The sequence below is a fragment of the Rhinoderma darwinii genome, chromosome 13 (assembly GCF_050947455.1).
Source record: "Rhinoderma darwinii isolate aRhiDar2 chromosome 13, aRhiDar2.hap1, whole genome shotgun sequence".
NCBI lineage: Eukaryota > Metazoa > Chordata > Amphibia > Anura > Rhinodermatidae > Rhinoderma > Rhinoderma darwinii.
In genome coordinates this window covers 43,893,275-43,914,915 of record NC_134699.1, presented here as the reverse complement: position 1 = coordinate 43,914,915, position 21,641 = coordinate 43,893,275, and the positions used below count along the sequence as shown (strand labels likewise).

General features: G+C 42.3%; 2 protein-coding genes across 7 annotated transcripts in view; both read right to left on the bottom strand.

The window, feature by feature from the left end:
- The window catches only part of CASKIN2 (CASK interacting protein 2), a 43,428-nt gene extending 33,452 nt beyond the window's left edge, over positions 1–9,976 (bottom strand). The window contains exons 1-2 of the mRNA XM_075846793.1: positions 9,730–9,976; positions 7,006–7,632 (exon numbers count right to left, since the gene is read on the bottom strand). Coding sequence (XP_075702908.1) covers positions 7,006–7,099 — 94 coding nt within the window. The 5' untranslated portion in view covers positions 7,100–7,632; positions 9,730–9,976. The remainder of the gene's footprint in view (positions 1–7,005; positions 7,633–9,729) is intronic.
- Positions 9,977–17,529: 7,553 nt separating this feature from the next.
- The window catches only part of TMEM94 (transmembrane protein 94), a 53,768-nt gene continuing 49,656 nt past the window's right edge, over positions 17,530–21,641 (bottom strand). For all 6 annotated transcript variants that reach the window (XM_075845956.1, XM_075845955.1, XM_075845951.1 and 3 more), the window contains 9 exons: positions 21,375–21,564; positions 20,801–20,878; positions 20,322–20,407; positions 19,854–19,935; positions 19,122–19,270; positions 18,776–18,870; positions 18,600–18,693; positions 18,347–18,517; positions 17,530–18,169 (listed from right to left, as the gene is read on the bottom strand). In XM_075845956.1, coding sequence (XP_075702071.1) covers positions 18,097–18,169; positions 18,347–18,517; positions 18,600–18,693; positions 18,776–18,870; positions 19,122–19,270; positions 19,854–19,935; positions 20,322–20,407; positions 20,801–20,878; positions 21,375–21,564 — 1,018 coding nt within the window. In that variant the 3' untranslated portion in view covers positions 17,530–18,096. The remainder of the gene's footprint in view (positions 18,170–18,346; positions 18,518–18,599; positions 18,694–18,775; positions 18,871–19,121; positions 19,271–19,853; positions 19,936–20,321; positions 20,408–20,800; positions 20,879–21,374; positions 21,565–21,641) is intronic.

Sequence of the window (21,641 nt, the reverse complement as noted above, 5' to 3'; positions counted from 1 at the left end):
CCATGGTAGGTGTCGCCGCTAGCAGCCGCTATGGCTGCTATAGCTGTAGCGATGCCTGAAGAAGCGGCAGGGCGGAAAGGAGGCCGATTCGCCGGGCCAGGGCGATTTGGGAAGGGAGCCAGCGCAGCGCCCCCTTCCACCTGCTGTACACCCCAGCCCTGCCACACAGTACCCCTGCACATAGCAGGGACGTCGCTACAGCAGTACCCCCACCGTGTTACCTCCAGCATACAGCGCTTCTTCTGAATGGGATTCACTCCTCCTCCTCACATGCACTCTGCGCTGTGAGGAGGAGAGAGCGAGCGACGGTAGACACGGCCATCACTCGGGACACATTCCGGTGATGGCCGTGTATTACCCGGCCCCATAGACTATGGGACTATGGGTGCCGGGCGGCCGGGTAAACGGCCGAAAATAGGGCATGTCCCATTTTTTGACGGCTGGTTTTCACGGCCCGTCAAAAAAATCGGTCGTGTGAATAGCCCCATTAGGGGTCTATTGTTCCTACTGCAGCCGGGTGACGGCCGATTTATGAACGGCCGTCACCCGGCTGGGAAACCCTGTCGTGTGAATAAGGGCTTAGATTTTTATTTTTTTTCACTTCACAGGCTTTTGATTTATTTTATTTTACTATTTTTCCCTACTGTTTAAGGAAGCTGGAAAAACACGATCTGCGATATCCCAGCATTCATCTTCATGCAGATCACAGATAACCTACTAGAAACCTATGATCTCCGCTGTTATCCTATTGAATGTCGCGATCAAAGCTGACCGCGGCATTCAAAGGGAAAATTAAAAGGGTGACCCTCCTTTGATCGAGTCACGGGGAATCCGTGTGACGCGATCGAGGGCCATTCCTTATATGGACAGGCACCCCAGGGCTGTCTGACCATATTTCCTGCTAGGGCATACTTAAGTATGCCCTAACAACTGCCTGTGTACTATCAGCACATAGGATAATGTACTGGCATGAAGATATATGCCAGAACATTAATGTTCAAGAAACAGATATGTAAAATTAATAAAATGTAAAAGTAACGTTAAATTAAAAAAAAAAAAAAAAACAACACACATACGGCAAGTAGCTGGGTTAATTTAGTTACGGCCAGTAGAAAGGGATCCAAGAAAAGGAAGGCCAATCCTGTTATTCCACGCAAAACTGCCAAGTTGGGTGATGATGCGAGGGTCTCAGTCTCTGAAATGGCAGCCCTAGTGGATACTGATCTCCCTAACAGCCGGGAGAACAGCCCAGCTAGTAGTCGGCAGGTTGGTAATGCAGGTAAGGCAAGACAATTGATAGTTGTAGGGGATTCTATAATCAGGCAAACGGATAGAATAATTTGTCGCCAAGACCGCCTTAACCGAATGGTTTGCTGTCTCCCTGGTGCCAGGGTTCGGCATGTGGTGGTACGGGTGGATAAATTGCTGGGAGGGGCTGTTGTGGTCCATGTGGGTACCAACGACAGAATAAATGGTAGGTGGAGGAACCTTAGAATAATTTTAAAGAACTAGGCTACAAGCTGAAGGGGAGGCCCTCCGAGGTTGTATTCTCAAGAATACTGCCTGTGCCATGCGCATCACAGGAAAGACAGCGGGAGCTCAGGGAGTTAAATGCATGGCTTAAGTCTTGGTGTAGAGGAGAAGGCTTTGGGTTCCTGGAGCACTGGGCTGACTTTTCATTGGGGTACAAACTGTATTCTGCAGATGATTTGCACCTGAATGGAAGGGGGTCCGCAGTGCTGGGGAAAAAATTCTAGCTGGGGCGGCGGAGTATTTAAACGAGGGCTGAGGTGGGAGGTCAATGTAGAAATTAAAGGGGTAGTCAGGTTAGAGAGGGGTCAGACTAATTTGTTGACTGTGGGGAGAGGACTAGACAACAGGATAAGGAGATCATCTTGTTATAAAACATTGAAGATAAAAATGCCCACAAAATTTAAAATAATCAAATTTCTGATAATGAATGTGAAAAATTGAAATGCAAGTTAAAGTGTATGTTCACAAACGCCAGAAGTCTAGCAAGAAAAATGGGGGGGCTGGAGGTCTTGATACTGGAAGAAAATATAGATATAGTGGGTGTTGCGGAAACATGGCCGGACTCTTCACATGACTGGGCTGTAAATCTACAGGGTTTTACACGGTTTCGGATAGACAGGACAAATAGGAAAGGCGCTGGTGTATGTCTGTATGTGAGAAGTGATATGAAGGTGGTGGTCTGTGTCTGTATGTGAGAAGTGATATGAAGGCGGTGGTGTATGTCTGTATGTGAGAAGTGATATGAAGGGGAGTGTGAAAGAGACATTACAAGGTGAAGATTGTGAGGAGGTTAAAACCTTGTGGATGGAATTACAAAGGGAAAATAAACACTGAAAAAATTACTTTTGGTGTAATCTGTAGACCCCCCAATATAACGGAGGAGATGGAAGGTCAGCTATACAAACAGATGGAGCGGGCTGCACAGGCGGGTACAGTAGTGAAAATGGGAGATTTTAATTACCGGGATATTAATTGGAGTCATAGTTCGGCTACAACTGCAAAAGGGAGACATTTCCTCAACCTGTTGAAGGAAAATTTTATGGGCCAGTTTGTGAAAGACCCGACTAGAGGTGACGCTCTGTTGGATCTGGTCATTTCTAATAATGCAGAGCTTGTTGGGAATGTCAATGTTCGTGAAAACCTCGGTAACAGTGATAATAGTTATATTTTACCTATACTGTAAAACACAGTCTGGGAGGGCAAAAACACTTAATTTTAAGGGGGGAGTTCACGCAGTTTTTTGACGTGGAAACCGCGCCAAAAAATGGCCGAAAATGCTTCCCATTGATTAGAATAGGAGGTGGAAGCGTTTTTTTCCCACGAGCGGAAAAACCGTCTCGCGGGAAAAAGAAGGCACATGCCCTATTTTCGAGCGTTTATGCCTCTGACCTCCCATTGACAGTAATGGGAGGCAGAGAAATGAAGTGAAAGTCGGCGTACAAGTAGAGCAAAATCTGCATCAAAATTCCAAACGGAATTTTGAGACAGATTTTCCGCCTGCAGAAAACTCCATGTGAACCCAGCCCTAGAAGGCCAATTTCCCCAGGATGAGGGCTGCAATTCAGGATATAGACTGGGAAGAACTAATGTGGAATAATGGGACAAATGATAAATTGGAGATCTTAAAACCTACTTTGTATAATTATAGTGCGAAATGTATTCCTATAGCGAACCAGTATAAACGACAAATTAAACCCCACATTGCTTACACCTTCTGTAAAAAGGGCACTAAATGACAAAAAAAGCCCATTTCAAACAAACAAATCTGAGGGTACAGCTGTAGCCTTTGTAAATTACAAAGCGCTTAATAAAATCAGCAAAAATACTAAATGAAAGCCCAAAGGATAGCAAAATAAATCTCAAAAAATATATAAATGCAAAAAAGCCAAGGTCTGAACATGTAGGACCCCTAGATAGTGGTGGGGAGTTGGTCACAGGGGATCAAGAGAAGGCAGAGTTACTAAATGGGTTCTTTAGCTCTGTATATACAACAGAAGAAAGAGCAGCTGATGTAGCCGGTGCCAGTGCTGTTAATATATCAGTTGATATACTGAATTGGCTGAATGTAGATAAGGTCCAAGCGAAGTTGAATAAAATAAATGTGCACAAGGCCCCGGGACCAGATGGGTTACACCCTAGAGTTCTTAAAGAGCTTAGTTCAGTTATTTCAGTCCCCCTCTTCATAATATTTAGAGATTCTCTAGTGACTGGTATAGTGCCAAGGGACTGGCGCAGGGCAAATGTGGCACCTATTTTCAAAAAGGGCTCTAGGTCTTCCCCGGGTAACTATAGATCAGTAAGCTTATCATCCATTGTGGGAAAAATGTTTTGAGGGGCTGTATATACAGGAGTATGTGGCAAAAAATAGTATTATAAGTGACAGCCAGCACGGTTTTACTAAAGAGGCTCTGTCACCAGATTTTGCAACCCCTATCTGCTATTGCAGCAGATCGGCGCTGCAATGTAGATTACAGTAACGTTTTTATTTTTAAAAAACGAGCATTTTTGCCCAAGTTATGACCATTTTTGTAGTTATGCAAATGAGGCTTGCAAAAGTCCAAGTGGGTGTGTTTAAAAGTAAAAGTCCAAGTGGGCGTGTATTATGTGCGTACATCGGGGCGTTTTTAATACTTTTACTAGCTGGGCGTTCTGATGAGAAGTATCATCCACTTCTCTTCAGAACGCCCAGCTTCTGCCAGATCACGCTGTGACGTCACTCACAGGTCCTGCATCGTGTCAGACGAGCGAGGACACCGAGTTAACCGTTGCGGACTATCTACAATGTATTATATCAAGTTATAGATGTTATTGCCAGCAGCCCAGTAACTTTTTATCTGTGTTGACTCTTTTAGAAATCCTATTTTATGTTATTGTTATGTGGATTTAGAAATAAAAAAAAATGTAAATCAAAACTATTTTATTCAATTATGTTTGGTCATTTAGCAGCGGTTGCTTATATTGGTGTTCAATCATATAGACTTTACAATAAGAGTGATATCGTCAAATTGAAACTAATATATATATTACACACACAGGAAAATATATATACAGCAAGCATTTTTTGCTTTTAATGTTGATTATTATGGCTTACAGTTAGTGAAAATCCAAATTTATTCTCTCAGAAAATTGTAATATTGATTAAAAGTTGAAGATTGTAGACTCATGGTGTGACACTCTAATCATCTAAATCAACACAAAACACCTGCAAAGGTTTCCTAAGCCTTTACAAGGACGGGTCTGTTGCTCATTGGTCCAAAGTCCTGTTTTCAGATGAAAGTAAATTTTGCATTTCATTTGGAAATCTCGGTCCCAGAGTCTGGAGGAAGAGTGGAGAGGCATCAATCCATGTTGCTTGCGGTCTAGTGTGAAGTTTCCACAGTCAGTGATGGTTTTGGGGCCACGTCATCTGCTGGTGTTGGTCCAGTGTGTTATATCAAGTCCAGAGTCAGCGCAGCGTCTAGCAGGACATTTCCCAGCACTTCATGCTTCCCTCTGCTGACCAGCTTTATGGAGATGTGGATTTCATTTTCCAGCAGGAATTGGCACCTGCCCACACTGCCAAATGTACCAATACCTGGTGTAATAACCACAGTATCACTGCGCTTGATTGGCCAGCAAACTCGCCTGACCTAAACCCATAGAGAATCTATAGGGTATTGTCAAGAGGAAGATGAGACACCAGACCCAACAATGCAGACGAGCTGAAGGCCGCTATCAAAGCAACCTGGGCTTCCATAACACCTCAGCAGTGCCACAGGCTGATCGCCACCATGCCACACCGCATTGATAACACCTCAGCAGTGCCACAGGCTGATCGCCTCCATGCCACGCCGCATTGATAACACCTCAGCAGTGCCACAGGCTGATCGCTTCCATGCCACGCTGCATTGATAACACCTCAGCAGTGCCACAGGCTGATCACCTCCATAACACCTCAGCAGTGCCACAGGCTGATCACCTCCATGCCACGCCGCATTGATGCAGTAATTCATGCAAAATGAGCCCCGACCAAGTATTGAGTGCATATACCGTACATACTTTTCAGTAGGACAACAATTAGGTATTAAAAATAATTTTTGAAATTGGGCTTATATAATATTCTAATTTTCAGAGACACAAAATTTTGGGTTTTCATTAACTATTAGCCATAATCATCAACATTAAAAGAAAAAAAATGCTGGAAATAGATCACTCTGTGTGTAATGAATATATATAATATAGGAGTTCCACTTTTTGAATTGAATTACTGAAATAAATTAACTTTTTGATGATATTCTAATTCTAGGACTAATATATATATATATATATATATATAAAATCACTTGGACCAATAGTCCGCATTGATCGTTTTTAATCTCCATGTGTGTTTGTTTGCTCTCTAGTAGAATTAAAAGTTACGTTTTATGACATTTACAAATATATGTTAGGTACCTGGGAGGCATGCGCTTATTCTTTTGCCATTGGCAATTTGGTTTATTATTTTTGCAGATGACACTATGTAGTATTGTTCAGTCTATGGCAGATGTTCGGAAATTACAAGCTGATTTGGACACACAGTGTTTGGGCGTCCACTTGGCAAATGATGTTTAATGTAGGTAAATATAAAGTTATGCATCTGGGTACCAACAACCTGCATGCATCATATAATTAACCCCATCACGTACTTAATCAAATGTTGCCCACTATGACTGTGGTACATGATGGGGTTAATTACTATTAGGGGGGGTTTACACGAGCGTGTGCATTTTTGCGCACGCAAAAAAACTCAGCGTTTTGCGTGCGCAAAAGGCACTTAACAGCTCCGTGTGTCATCACATAGGATGCGTGGCTACGTGATTTTCGCGCAGCTGCCTTCATTATGACACTCCGTTTGGATGTTTGTAAACAGAAAAGCACGTGGTGCTTTTCTGTTTGCAAACATACTTTTGACTGCTGTTGCACGAATCACGCGCGTCCCACGTAAGTGCTTCCGTGTGCTGCGCGTGATTTTCACGCACCCATTGCCTTCAATGGGTGCGTGATGCGCGAAAAACACAGAAATATAGGACCCGTCGTGAGTTTTACGCAGCGGACTCACGCTGCGCAAAAAATCACTGACAGTCTGCACTGCCCCATAGACTAACATAGGTCCGTGCGACGCGCGTGAAAAACACGCACGTTGCACGGACGTATTACATGTTCGTGTAAATCCGCCCTTAACATGAGGCACATGGAGGTTCAAAATTCATAACAACACGTGCCTCACATCAGAAAACGGAAGGAATTTTTATGTTTTTATTTGGCAAAGTATCGTTTTGGTATTGAGAATCGTAATAATACTCAAAGTATCGGTATCAAAGTCCAAATTCTGGTATCGTGACAACCCTACTATAGAATAACCCCAACTCATCTGCTGTCAATCACGTAGCGTCTCCTGTAACACTTATATGGCATACATCACACTCCACTTCCATTCGCCTGGAAATAACTTACTGTTTTTTGAAGTCCGAACTTTTGCCAGCAGCTTCTGTACAGTGCCAACATCTCCACTCTTCACAGCCTGTATCAGTTCATTCTCCCGACCCATTGCCAAACAAACTAGAAAGTAATCTCCTGACCTGTGCCCATATAGTTACAAAAATGCCCAGGTTGTATCCTCAAAGTATTCTCCACATTTACACACGTGACATCCACAGGGTTATAGAATGCACAGCCGTTGTAGTTTAGTCAATGCTCTTATAAAGTCTGTAAATAGTAATATTGTGGGAAATTTCGGGGTTCCCACAGCCAAGTTCCCCCTTCTGATCTGCGTTCAGTTGGACAGGTCCCATATCACATGAAGGTAAGAAGAACCACTAGCTGCAGCTAGTCCATGAGCTAAGGAGGTCTGCAATATTAAGGAGCGCTCCATCAGTTGAACTTTGACGTAGAAAAGCCTTCTTGTAGTAGTGCATAAGGTTCCTTTCTGTTACAGTAAGCCCTTTGATCCTTCCAGAGCTGCCCTGGTAACTTTCGGAACTTTAGATTTCTCTTTACGTAAGGATCCCAGGTGTAGGTATTATGTTCATTGTGCTGAAGAGAAAAAGATGCCGACTCTTCCTAGGGCACAACACGACGTCACTGTACAAAAAAAAAAGAAAGTAAATATTTGCGTTGCCATTTCAGACTTACACCTAGTTAACCCCTCCACGAAACAGGCATAGGCCTGCTCTGTTCCTTATGCGTTTGTAAATCGTGGAGGTGTGTTCCGCATCAACCGGTCATGTATGCCAAACGTGTTCACCGTCACAAGATAAAGCCACCCATCAAACACGGATAGTAGAAAAGTCTTGTACTACGCCTACCAGCTAATAAGAATACTGCAATGCAATAAACACACAACTTATTGCACGCTGCCACCATTACGCACGCACACCTGTTAATAAATAGGAAAGAGTTAAAATGAACCCATAGAAGCCTTTTCTTTCCGTGCTACTTCCAGGCAGCTGGATCCCATTCATAAACCCAATGACAGGACGCTCTGGGACCCCCCTCATTACCCACACACCTTCCTCCCACCATTCCGCCCCCTGAGTGTAAGGAAGCTCCAGTACAACTTGTTGAAATCCACCTTACAGAAAGGGAGCAACCGTCCTAAAACATCCAGGGCCGTGCCCATCCCACTCTTTTATCAAAGCCCGAGGAAAACAAGTCTACCAGATCATGGGCATGAAAGCTGATCCCCCCCCCCCCTTCTTTTCTCAGAAACAATCTGCTTATGATTCAACACCACGCCCTGAATGCCCTGCGCTGGGCAGGGGCAAGGTTACATCAGACAAAACATGTAAATGTACCAGCAAGAAATAAGAGCGGCGAGGTGGTGGAGGAAAGGAGGCCGACGAGTGCGGCCGGGTTTAGACTTTTCCAAATAGTTCGTTTTTTATCTTTAAATAAATTTAAGGTAACCCAACCATGGGAAAGGATAAAAACCATGTTTTAACTTTTTTCTTCTCTTTCCTCAGAAACTGTCCATGAAAAACAGACAGCACACGGATGTCGGAAAGGATAAAAAACCTTCCATGTTTGTTTTTTTCAGGAAATGTGTGACCATTGCGAGAAACCACGTGCTATTTTGATTCGTTTTTGTGCACCACTTCGACCATTAAAGTCAATGGGTGCGTGACCGCAGACGGGGAACATCCGTGTGCTCTCCATTTTTCATGGACAGTTGCGGAGGAAAGAAAAGAAAAAAGTGAAACCAGGAAGTGGGCAAGAAACAGACGCCATACGTGAATGAAAACCCCGACATACACACAAGTAAAACGGCGATTTTTTACAGACGCAAACAGGACATGGTGCGCTGGTTCCAGACGACCGTAATATGATCGCCCATATAATGTCTGCGCTATGGCGACCCAAGCCCGGTTCAGTAAAACCAATACGAGCCTGATCCTTCGCCCCAGTCCGGGATCAATTTAGGAAAAATATTAGACTTTGAAACGGCATTGAACCTGGCCCGATTACCATAAACCACCGTTATTAACGGTTATAGCAATTGGACTTTTCTTTTGTAGATCGGGTCATTTTCCAATCATTTTCACAGAGGGATTATTAGTATAATGGGGGTTTTCTCAGAATTGCAATGTGTAAATGCACTTTTTAAAAAGGCAAAACACAACCATGAACAGCTGAGAGGAACAGTTTCAGAAGGAATGAGGAGGGTTGTGGCCTCAGGAGCAAAACAAACATTCCAAAAAGCACTAGGCCATTAACCCTTTCACTGCCAACAAGAAAAAAAAGAAATATTCATGTGGCATAAAAAAAAAAAATAATAACAATAATTATTATTATATATTGCGGGAATTATTTATATACATCATTACTGGCCGTCATTTTTGCCCTATAGACGTCATGAATTAAAAATGCCCCCAGCAATCAGACAGCAGCTTTCATTTTTCGAATGTAAACTGTAGACTGAAAGAACGGATGTGATTGGTCGCCATGGGTACTGCTCCACTCTTGCTCTGAACTAGTCTTGGTACAGGAGTCCCGCAGTGCGTGGGTGTATATATATATATCGCAATGGGGCAGTGCCAGCCAGAGGCAGCTCTCCACGCACAGCGCCCCCTTCCCTCCTCCCCTTGCCAGGTCGCTTTGATGTCTCTCACATATAATAAAACTTGAGAGGACATGAGGAGAACATGGAGCAGGTCAGGTGGAGTCGCCCCCATAACTCACCGGGAGCCCGGAGGAGAGCCGAAAGCTTCTGGAATAATCCCGCAATCGACTTTGTGTGAAGTTTTGGTCGGTCAGGCAGCCAGCTCTCCTCAATCCCAGCAGGAAATCCCTCCCTTTCCTTGCGCTGCTCGGCTGCCTTCCTCCTGTCTCTGCTCCTCCCTCCTGATCTGAGGTCTGTGCTGGCTCCCCTCCAGCCGTGTGTAATACGTGGGGGAGAAGGAAGAGCCGTTTTGCAGCGCAGATAAGGGTTGGGGGAGGCTCTGCAGCCTCCGGTGCTGTCCTGCTCTGCAGTGCAGGGAGCTGCTCCTATTGACCTCCTGTTTGTAACTATTTAGGGACATGTTTACCAATACTGTTCTACCAAGGAGCCTGCGGTATGTAAAGTGGACTGCGGATATGTAGGAAAGCTGGTGCAAAGGAAACGTTAAGCAGTTGTCCATGGCAACCAATCAGATTCCACTTCTCATTTTTCAGAGGTCCATTGGAAAAGGAAAGCAACAACCAGATTGGTTGCCATTGACGATGGCTCCACTTTTTTTTTTGCACCAGTTTACATGCATAGTTACATAGTGACAGAACTACCGCTATATCAGCTGCTACGAGGCCCTGTGGCATGAGGGGGCACATAACATGCAGGGCTGGCTTTAGGATAGATGGCGCCCCCTGCAAAATTATTTTTCGGCGCCCCACCCCCATCATAAAAAAATGCCCCATAAAAAAGTATAATGTCCCCCACAGTATAATGCCCCTTTAGTGCCCTCCTACAATATAATAATAATATAATATATTACAACCCCTTCAAGCAAACAGTATTCGTCTCCTAAGGGTATGTTCACACGTACACGTCCGTTACGGCTGAAATTACGGAGCTGTTTTCAGGAGAAAATAGCACCGTAATTTCAGCCGTAATGGCATGTGCAGGCGTCTTTAGCTGCGTCTATTACGGACGTAATTGGAGTGGTTTTTCCATGGAGTCAAGGGAAAACGGCTCCATTTACGTCTGAAGAAGTGACAGGCACTTCGAAGTCTCCCTGTGCATTTAGGGAGACAATGGTAAGGTCAGTCATAGTGGACGGAAAAGTGGACAGAGGTAGGAAGGGACAAAAAGAAAGAAAAAACCCTGCACAGAAACAGAAGTACCGGAGCAAAGAGACAACACTATCCCTCTAAAAACGGAGTACAAATTCCCTCCACTACTCAACGCGAGCTATGTCGTCCTTGGAAGAAAAAACCTCCGACCACGACACAGCGACACGGAACCCTAATGGGGAACGAAGAAAGACAGCGATGTGGAAGACAACGTCACAAGAATACAGTAATCAACTAGTAAGCAACACCTTCACCATTTCCCATAGTTCCACCAGGGTCCATAGATAGCGGGGTGCCCGGAGACAAACCTGTCTGTGGATCCCCTGGGCACACTGACGGGGCTAGTGATCCTTTAAAAATGGCTGGTGTGACCTGACTCAGCAACCAGTCCTGTGTGGAACTGCCGTAGGGCGGCAGGAAAAAATGGCGCCTCAACCGCCCTGCCTGTCGGTGCCATAAGACCCACCCCCTGCTCTGGTACTGACTGGGGCTGAACGGGGGGTGGGGGGAGTCCTCTAACCAGGCCGGTGTAGCCGACCCTTGGACGCCTGCATCACACTGACCTCTCTCCGAAGACGCCATGACCGCCCCAGGGACCCGAGAACAGCTGCCGGCCTGAGTCTGACTAGAGGAGGTGAGTAACCACGCGGCGGCGGGGTCTGGGTGCGGCCTGTAGGAGGAGTGGAGGAAGATCGCGGCGAGGTCCCGTCCAGCGTGGACTGAAGGTACCTGCCAATGGAAGAAGTGCCAGCGGTGACTGGGAGGTTTTTACGGCTTCTCCCCTTCGTCATCCTGCGGCGAGGACCGGTAAGTAAGCCCTGTCGGGCGATCTTCTGTGCGGTGAGTCCGGAGCTGCAGCGAAACACGTCCTCACACCGCCATGCCTCAGAATGCACACTTTTTCAATGATCATTCATTATGTTAATGAGACTCATACTTTATATTCTACACATCACTATGCTTGAAAACGGTCCCATAGTAGGACGGAAACTTTGCAGCTGTGTGTTGACTGAATAAACCATTTTTGCTATATGGGAGTGCTGTGGGATTTCTTTTATATTTATCTACAATACTTGGATCGGGATTACCCGCTTGCACCAAATACCATTTTGGATTTGGACATTGAGTGCTGCATCTATAATATATATATATATATATATATATATATATATATATATATATATATATACAGTGAAGGAAATAAGTATTTGATCCCTTGCTGATTTTGTAAGTTTGCCCACTGTCAAAGACATGAACACTCTAGAATTTTTAGCCTAGGTTAATTTTACCAGTGAGAGATAGTTATAATTTAAAAAAAAAACTGAAAATCACATTGTCAAAATTATATATATTTATTTGCATTGTGCACAGCGAAATAAGTATTTGATCCCTTTGGCAAACAAGACTTAATACTTGGTGGCAAAACCCTTGTTGGCAAGCACAGCAGTCAGACGTTTTTTGTAGTTGATGATGAGGTTTGCACACATGTTAGATGGAATTTTGGCCCACTCCTCTTTGCAGATCATCTGTAAATCATTAAGATTTCGAGGCTGTCGCTTGGCAAATCGGATCTTCAGCTCCCTCCATAAGTTTTCGATGGGATTAAGGTCTGGAGACTGGTTAGGCCACTCCATGATCTTAATGTGCTTCATTTTGAGCCACTCCTTTGTTGCCTTGGCTGTATGTTTCGGGTCATTGTCGTGCTGGAAGACCCAGCCACGAGCCATTTTTAATGTCCTGGTGGAGGGAAGGAGGTTGTCACTCAGGATTTGACGGTACATGGCTCCATCCATTCTCCCATTGATGCGGTGAAGTAGTCCTGTGCCCTTAGCAGAGAAACACCCCCAAAACATAATGTTTCCACCTCCGTGCTTGACAGTGGGGACAGTGTTCTTTGGGCCATAGGCAGCATTTCTCTTCCTCCAAACACGTCGAGTAGAGTTAATGCCAAATAGCTCAATTTTAATCTCATCTGACCACAGCACCTTCTCCCAATCACTCTCAGAATCATCCAGATGTTCATTTGCAAACTTCAGACGGGCCTGTACATGTGCCTTCTTGAGCAGGGGGACCTTGCGGGCACTGCAGGATTTTAATCCATTACGGCGTAATGTGTTACCAATGGTTTTCTTGGTGACTGTGGTCCCAGCTGCCTTGAGATCATGAACAAGTTCCCCCCATGTAGTTTTCGGCTGAGCTCTCACCTTCCTCAGGATCAAGGATACCCCACGAGGTGAGATTTTGCATGGAGCCCCAGATCGATGTCCATTGACAGTCATTTTGTATGTCTTCCATTTTCTTACTATTGCACCAACAGTTGTCTCCTTCTCACCCAGCGTCTTACTTATGGTTTTGTAGCCCATTCCAGCCTTGTGCAGGTCTATGATCTTGTCCCTGACATCCTTAGAAAGCTCTTTGGTCTTGCCCATGTTGTAGAGGTTAGAGTCAGACTGATTAATTGAGTCTGTGGACAGGAGTCTTTTATACAGGTGACCATGTAAGACAGCTGTCTTTAGTGCAGGCACCAAGTTGATTTGGAGCGTGTAACTGGTCTGAAGGAGGCTGAACTCTTAAAAGGGAATGTATTTTTTTTTTAGTTAAACAATTAGTGTATAGGTGATTAAACATTGTTCTAATTTTTTTAATGAGTCAGGAAATATTATAAATTATAACACTTCCCAGTGCTGGTCACTAGATGGAGCAATTCCCAAAATTGCAGCATTGCATGTGGTAAAGCAACCACATTGCTTTATGCTGCAAAATGTGAGAAAACTCACTCGCTCTAGTGAGCTCTCAGAATCCCCCCCTCCTTTATCCTGGCTAGTGCCGGGAGAAACGAGGGGATTGAACGGTCAAACCTCCTACACTGTGTCTCCATTTTTTGAGCTAACACACAGTGTAGTAGGTTTACATACACTAGTAAACACACAGTAAAACACTTACATACACATAAATAACTTACCTGCTCCAGTCACCGCCGCTCCCTCTAGTCCGTCTGCTACCGCCGCTCCAAGTGCACAAGTCCGGAAGCCGCGACCGAAAGTAGTAATCTTACTGTCCGGCCGCGACTTCCGGTCTACAGGAAAATGGCGCCGGATGGCGCACAGTTCAACTTGGACTGTGTGGGAGCGGCGCATTCGCCGTTCCCACACAGACGGCGTACAGCATAGTGGATGGAACGGGCCCCGTTCGCATTCACTATGGGACTGTAGCTGCCGTATTCCATGTCTGTATGTATCGTTAATCGACACACACAGAAATGGAAAAAAAAAATGGCAGCCCCCATAGGGAAGAAAAAGTTCAAAAATAAAAAAAAGTAAAACACAAACACACAAATAAATATAAAAGTTTTTAATAAAACACTAAAATCAAACTGATGTAAAAATTTTTTTTTCGTGACACTGTTCCTTTAATGGTTGGCAGGGGATCAAATACTTATATCTCTGTGCACAATGCAAATAAATACATATAATTTGGACTGTGATTTTATTTTTTTATTTTTATATAATCTCTCTCTCACTGGTAAAATTAACCTAGCCTAAAAATTCTAGACTGTTCATGTCTTTGACAGTGGGCAAACTTACAAAATCAGCAAGGGATCAAATATTTATTTCCTTCATAATATATATATATATATATATATATATATATATAAATATATAAAAGTTTTTGTTTTTTTTAAATTTTAGTGACTTGTCTGCTCATAATATAAATGAAAAACACTGAATTAAACTAATCTAGAAAATGAAAGCCTCATAAGTCTTGTAAAAAACAAAGTAAAAATAGTTGTGATATTCAAAGCGGTTCCAAAGATATTATTGTTAGTGCATATCAAAAATGAAAAGTTTGACCTGGACACAGGGGCATGATCCTTGGTCATGAAAGGGTTAACCAGGTTTTGAAAAATCGCTGGAGCATTACTTAAAGAGGCTCTGTCACCAGATTTTCAAACCCCTATCTCGTATTGCATGTGATCGGCGTTGCAATGTAGATAACCGTAACGTTTTTTTTTTCAAAAACTAGCATTTTTGGCCAAGTTATGACCATTTTTATATTTATGCAAATGAGCCTCTCTTATGTACAACTGGGCGTGTTTAAAGTTAAGAAAGGCTCATTTGCATAAATATAAAAATGGTCATAACTTGGCCAGAAATGCTCGTTTTGGAAAAAAACAAAACGTTACTGTAATCTACATTGCAGCGCCGATCTGCTGCAATAGGAGATATGGGTTTGAAAATCTGGTGACACAGCCTCTTTAAACCAAAAGGCATGCCCAAATACTCATAATGACCATCTGGAGTATCCGCCCCTTAGGCAGCTTAGCATTAGGGAGAAGTACATTGGGGAAGTCATACGGCCTATGAGGAGGGAGAGATTCACAACCGATTTCAGAAAGGACATTCTCAAAATCTTGAATGCACTCCAGCAACGATAGTGCGTTGCAAGATAAGTTAGCAGTAGACAAAGACATGCAAGAATCAGAACATTTAGAATGCCACTTAATTAAATCTGTTTTTACCCAATCAATAACAGGATTATGGGTCTGAAACCATGGAATACCCATTACCACCTCAGAAGGAAAATTTTCTAGGATAAAGAGATTAGTTTAGTATACAAAGTACACACTTACAAACTAACAGGCGGAGTGGAGAGCTTGACTGCCCCCTGAGAGAGAGGGGAATTATCTATAGCGGATACTTTGACTGGGGTACTCAGCTGGACAAGGGGATAGCCAATGTTTTTGCAACCTGAAGATCCAAGAAATTAGCCGCAGAACCACCATCTACAAAATGAAAATCTGATGTAGTTTTAGGCTAAATTTATACAGAAATATAGAAAACTGTGAAGGGTTCCCAAACTTTCAAACACAACTGAATATAGGCAAACAAAATAAAAAAATTGCTGGAGTGCTTTTTTAAGAACATCAGACACACTCTGGCCCACATTTATTATTCCGTTACAACTGATTTGGGCAGAGAATTGCACAGGTTGAAAAGTTGAAACTAAAATTGGGCCAAATTTGTGACATTTGTCTTTTCACTGCGAAAAAAGAATTCAGGTGAGAAAAAGTAGGCGTGGTCAGGCTGTAAACGCACTTTTAGCAGCATTTATCGAAAGCCAAGGTTCTAAAAGCGACAAATGTACGACTGCTCATAGCAGGTGTAAAAAATAAATTAAGACAATTCTAAATGCAGCAGATTTATTAAGAGGTGTACACCTTTCAATAAATTAAGCCCAAAGCTCACAAATTACCCTCTATAATTTCATTGGTACAAAATATTCCATTATTAATAAATGTGGGCCACACTATACCTGTTCTATGGATTGCTGAGAGATTTTGTGGCTTCTTTTTGCACTCCCAATTTTATCTGTCACTGGAAGAGAGAACTCAACTGGAAATTTTCCAAGGATGTTTAGAGTAAAAATGTAATCCTTAGCCTCGATTACAGACCACATACATGAAAAAAAACAAACAATAAACGTCCATATATATCAACGCTAGCAATAGAATACCTATAGAAACATATATAGACACAATACATCCAAAAAATAATAACCAATAGTACAAAATATAGCACTATCCAGTATATCAAAAATACCTTTATTAGAACGCATTATAAAAACCATATATAGGCCATCAGTATATATATAAAATGACATACAATAAAACGTGGTGGAGGGATCACAATGCATCAAATTACAAATACAATCAATATTGGGGTCTGGTCTATAAATACTCAACAACACTATACAAAAATATACCTCAAATTACTAGTATCTTTTTATGGGGTCCACCCCTTGAAAAAGCTGACGGCAAAACGCGTGTCGGGGCGTCTGTTTGTGGTCTGTCTTTTGGGGCATCAATATGCAAAACACGGGTTGATACTTGACCTAATTTGGATCTTTGATCCTTGTCACTTGTACATCTGTACCCCTTGTCTAGTGATTATGTACTTACATACTAGTAATTTATGAGGTGTATATTGGACCAGATCCTAATATTGATTGTATATGTAATTTGATGCATTGTGATCCCTCATTCCACAACCACGTTTTATTGTAAGTACATAATCACTAGACAAGGGGTACAGATGTACAAGTGACAAGGATCAAAGATCCAAATTACGTACCAACGCGTGTTTTGCATATTGATGCCCCAAAAGACATACCACAGACCACAAACAGACGCGCGTTTCGCCGTCAGCTTTTTCAAGGGGTGGACCCCATGAAAAGATACTAGTAATTTATGAGGTGTATTTTTGTAGAGTATTATTGAGTAGTTATAGACCAGACCCCAATATTGATTGTATATGCAATTTGATGTATTGTGATCCCTCATACCATCAAATTTTATTGTATGTTATTTTATATATATATTGATGGCCTATATATGTTTTTATAATGCGTTCTAATAAAGGTATTTTTGATACACCGGATGGTGCTATATTTTGTACTATTGGTTATTTTTTGGATTTATTGTGTCTATATATGTTTCTATAGGTATTCGGTTATTCAATATAGACAGATTTTCACCCACTGTAAGTAAACAATGTAAGTTCCTTTTTAGTGACAATAGGCAAAGAACCTGGAATTTTTTTGTAATTTATCTCCAAAGTAAAATAGAAAATTTCACAGTGAATATGCCTAATTTGTCAGACCAGAATATCCCTTCAAGAGAAAAAAATAATTATTTTTTCCAGGCACCAGAGATCCAATTACTTGCTTTATTTACATGTTTTAGTAACAAATCACAAACTCTCAATCTCTTGATAGAAAATATACATCATTTAAAATAAAATAAAAACTTTCCATTCATCCTGTGCCTAGATGCAAAGAGAGACTAAGTCCAGTAGTATAAAGGACATCAGATATTCCCATGCTAGTTAACCCATGCATATGGCACAGAGGCCTGGAGAAGAGCAATAGAAGAACAGAGCTTTGGACCAGCAGGGTTAACCATGCACGATGTGTCAGAAAAAAACAAAAAACTGTTAATAACCCCTCCCTCAATTTGTCAGTGCAGTGGGAAGGGAAGTAATGGGATAGCTTCTCCACTGCTAATTGTATGTAAACAGCCAGGGAGACTGTGGAGGCACAACAGGTGGGGGAGGCAGAAGCGGTCACGGCTGGCTTTAGGGAGCTATAAAACAGCAAAGTCCGCAGCATCTCCCCACATGGTAACACTGGATTAAGTTATACCAGTTCCGTCCGCCTCCCCCTTATTTGATCTTGTGGGAACAATACACCCCCCACAGAACACAGTGATGAGCAGTGCAATCAAAATGGAGAGTTCATTCCAAGTTTTGTTTCAAATTGAAGTTTCTGTCGCTTTTGATAACGGACACGAACCCTAAATAAAAATAAATAAAAAATAAAATAAATATTGGGTGGTTACATCCAGAATATGTATAGTTTATAAAAAGGTATAATAAGTCACTCTGAATAAGTCAAACTGTACAGTACAAGTGACCGTAGAAGGCGAATAAAAGGTGAATGTGCTACAATTGGAAAAGAGCTTTTCTAATACCTGATCTCGTGCAATTTGACAATCTCATTGATGATTAAGACAAGAAAGAGAGAGAGTGGTCCCAGCAACCAGGACAACAGCGGGATGTCCCATATGTGGAAAGTGAGCGGTGCATCAGGGTTTGCCCATAGTTGCAGGTCAAGGGCTATCTGAAATCCTTGCGCCAGTAACCTAGGAGACCATTTAAAAAAAAAAATCAGATGCATATAAATCTGAAAGCATGCATTGTTCTACAGAACGGCCCAATACTTACAACACGGGGAGAGTCCAACTCCACCACACGTTACTAAAGGGGTTTCTCTTCCAGAGCGGCCTTGATCGATGGACATGGCTGATCGAGATAAAAACTGGAGAAAAAAAATGTGATCAATTTAAGAATACAACATTTCACTGTCCTCTCCAGATCTAGAAGTACAGGAGGTTACTCACCTGCATGTAAAACAATGAGACAAGCACATAATTTCTGAGCGAAGAGTAGAGCCCCAGAAAAGGAGCCAAACCAATCAGGTGCTCCAGGAGAGTCGCTACAAGAAAGCGAATACGATAAATGGAAATAAGACACAATTGGGTAGATGTATCAAAACTGGTGCAAAGGAAAAGTGCAGTAGCTGCCCATGGCAACAATCAGATTCCACCTAATTTTTCAGAGTCCCATTGGAAAACAGAACCAGTGACCAAATTGATTGCCATGGGCAACTACCACTTCTGATATCTCCCCCATTGAATTTGTTAATATTAAGAACAATTCAGATATCATTGACATTATTTCCCATACCTGTACACAGCAATCCCAGAACAGTTAGTAATGTTGCTATGGGAAGAAATCTCACAAAACCTCTGCAAAGAGAACCAGAAGCAGGCCAGACAGCAGAGGGAGGAAGGGAGGAACTTCAACAGGAAACAAAGCAGGAAATAATGCTGGGTCTGAGAGTGGAGGAGAAATGGACCATCAGACAGGTTTAGGCTTACATAGATAATATAATATAATATGCTACATTTGGGCACATTAGAATACAGTCAGTCATGAACTCAGCATAGTGAATAGAGACAATTTATGTCTCTAGAAATCCTTCAAATAGTTTTTCTGGTTTAGAAAACATACTTTCAAAGATCCTATTCGCGGATTCTAAGGTGATAGAGGGGGCTTCAGAAACCTCATCTATCAACAAAACAAAGAGAATACTGTAGTGTACCAGGCAAGTCCATGCTTTACACAGGGAAGCCAGTGATTCTATTGGGTACCATGTAATGCTTCATTTCTCCTGTGGTGGCGCTATGGGAAGACGTAACACTTCCTGCAAGGTTACCCCAAAGATAACAGCCAATAAGCTGGGGTCCCAGCCGCAGGACTACCTGTGAATATTTTAATCTTTCAGGAACCCTTCAAACAAAAAGATTGTCCAAGGCGGACATTAACTTTAATGGCTAATCTGAGTGACATTGCCACGAAAAAAAGATATTCTAATTTTAGTTTTTTTTTCCCTCCATCATCATATTCAGTATTTACCTTTCTGGGGATAGACTGGAGGTTTTTTCCAGTTGCTACAGTCATTATAGAATTGTCAGCTGGCTTTCCGAGCAGGGAGACGCTATACAAGATAAAAGAAGATAACATAGGGACAAAACAAGCTGGCTTCTATGTACTTAAACGTTACCAAATCATTCAGATTAGCGTAGTAGACTACGCTATTGATTCCGTCAAAACCCTTGCACAACGGAGACAATCGGAAACCATCGTCACCGGATACATCACTATTGAAATCAATGGTGATGGAAATCGAAACCTATTTTCCGTTTGTGTCAGGGTCCCGTTCCGACGGAAAACTCAAGATGTGAACGAACCCTTATGCAGTACTAAAACACAGTCTCATTGCTCTACCTCTTCCCCCAATTTAGAGGCTATTCTTTATTGAACCGATAACAAGAGTTACCAGAGACGGGAATTTTTTTTTTTCTCTTTAAACCATGTTCTTACCTGAGTAATGGGAAACAGAAACAGGACAGCCACAGAATATCTGTAGTACTGAGGCAAGGAGGTAGCTGGATTAGACAAGCCAGAAACTAAATAAACAGATTAAAAAAATGAAAATAAAAGTAACAATAGGTAAAGAAACAGCTTATTGCACTATTTTTCAGCATTTATTATTTATCCCCACTTCACGCAAAAACACACAGCGAACCATTACTGTTCATGCATATAGCTGCATCGCTGCATGAATCCTAGATTTAGTGCCCACGATGGGATTGGATCCCATCCTGGTAGATCAGGACAGCCTTTCCCAAAGTCTATCTGAACCCGTCCTTGACACATAATATATGGCTCGTGCACCAAGTTGCAATACTGCCATGCTCGTGAGCGGTCATTCCAAACAAGCAGCTATATACTTCTCATGGTTGTTATGCAGCCACAGTCTTTACAAGCTGAGGGTCGAACATCAATCTTGTGAAGCTTACCTGCACATTCACAAGTGTCAGCTGGCACTGGAGGAGGAAAAGAAAGCATTTCCTAATACCATACGTTGCATGACGAGCCTGTAACCAGCACAAAAAAATGATAATTACGTGACACGTTTTCCTTAACAGTATTAGGAGGGAGGAAACAAGAAACGGCACACAGACGCAACAAAAGGCAAACAACCAAAATAAAAGGCTACATTGTACACCCCTCTATAATCAGTAGCCGATATAAAATTATCTTTATTAAAATGTATTAATTAATATCCAACGAGAAGAAACCCACTCACAATAGACATAACCACACAATACAATCTACAGTAAGAGTACAAATGTTACAATTTACAAACTGTGTGGGGTCAGGGATTATTATAGAACATATATGTATATCATAACTCTAGAATGAGACTTAATACAAGTACGCAAAAAATGATAAAGAATATACACGAATAATGACCCCCCAATATGCTCATAGTTCTGAATCAGGCACATAATTACATAATAGGTAATAATAAAATACAAGGCAAAAAAAATAAATAAATCTATTTCTCAACCCAGAGGTGCAAATACTGACCTGTTCAATGAGACGGATAATGCTGACACTCTCTTCCTGCCTGAAGTTTATGGAGCAAGGTAGACTGTTAAGTGCAGCAGAGAGGTGCAAAGGAGAGATCTTCTCTGATGTGTTTGCCCTAAGAGAGCCGCTCACATATCCAAACATTTCCCAGGAACAGCGAGAGGGGAACAATGGATCCAGAGAAATACTAAGGGAAACAAAATGAGACAAAAACGCAAGTCAGCATGAATATTCCATTTAAAAAAAAAAGGATCAGGCAAAGTC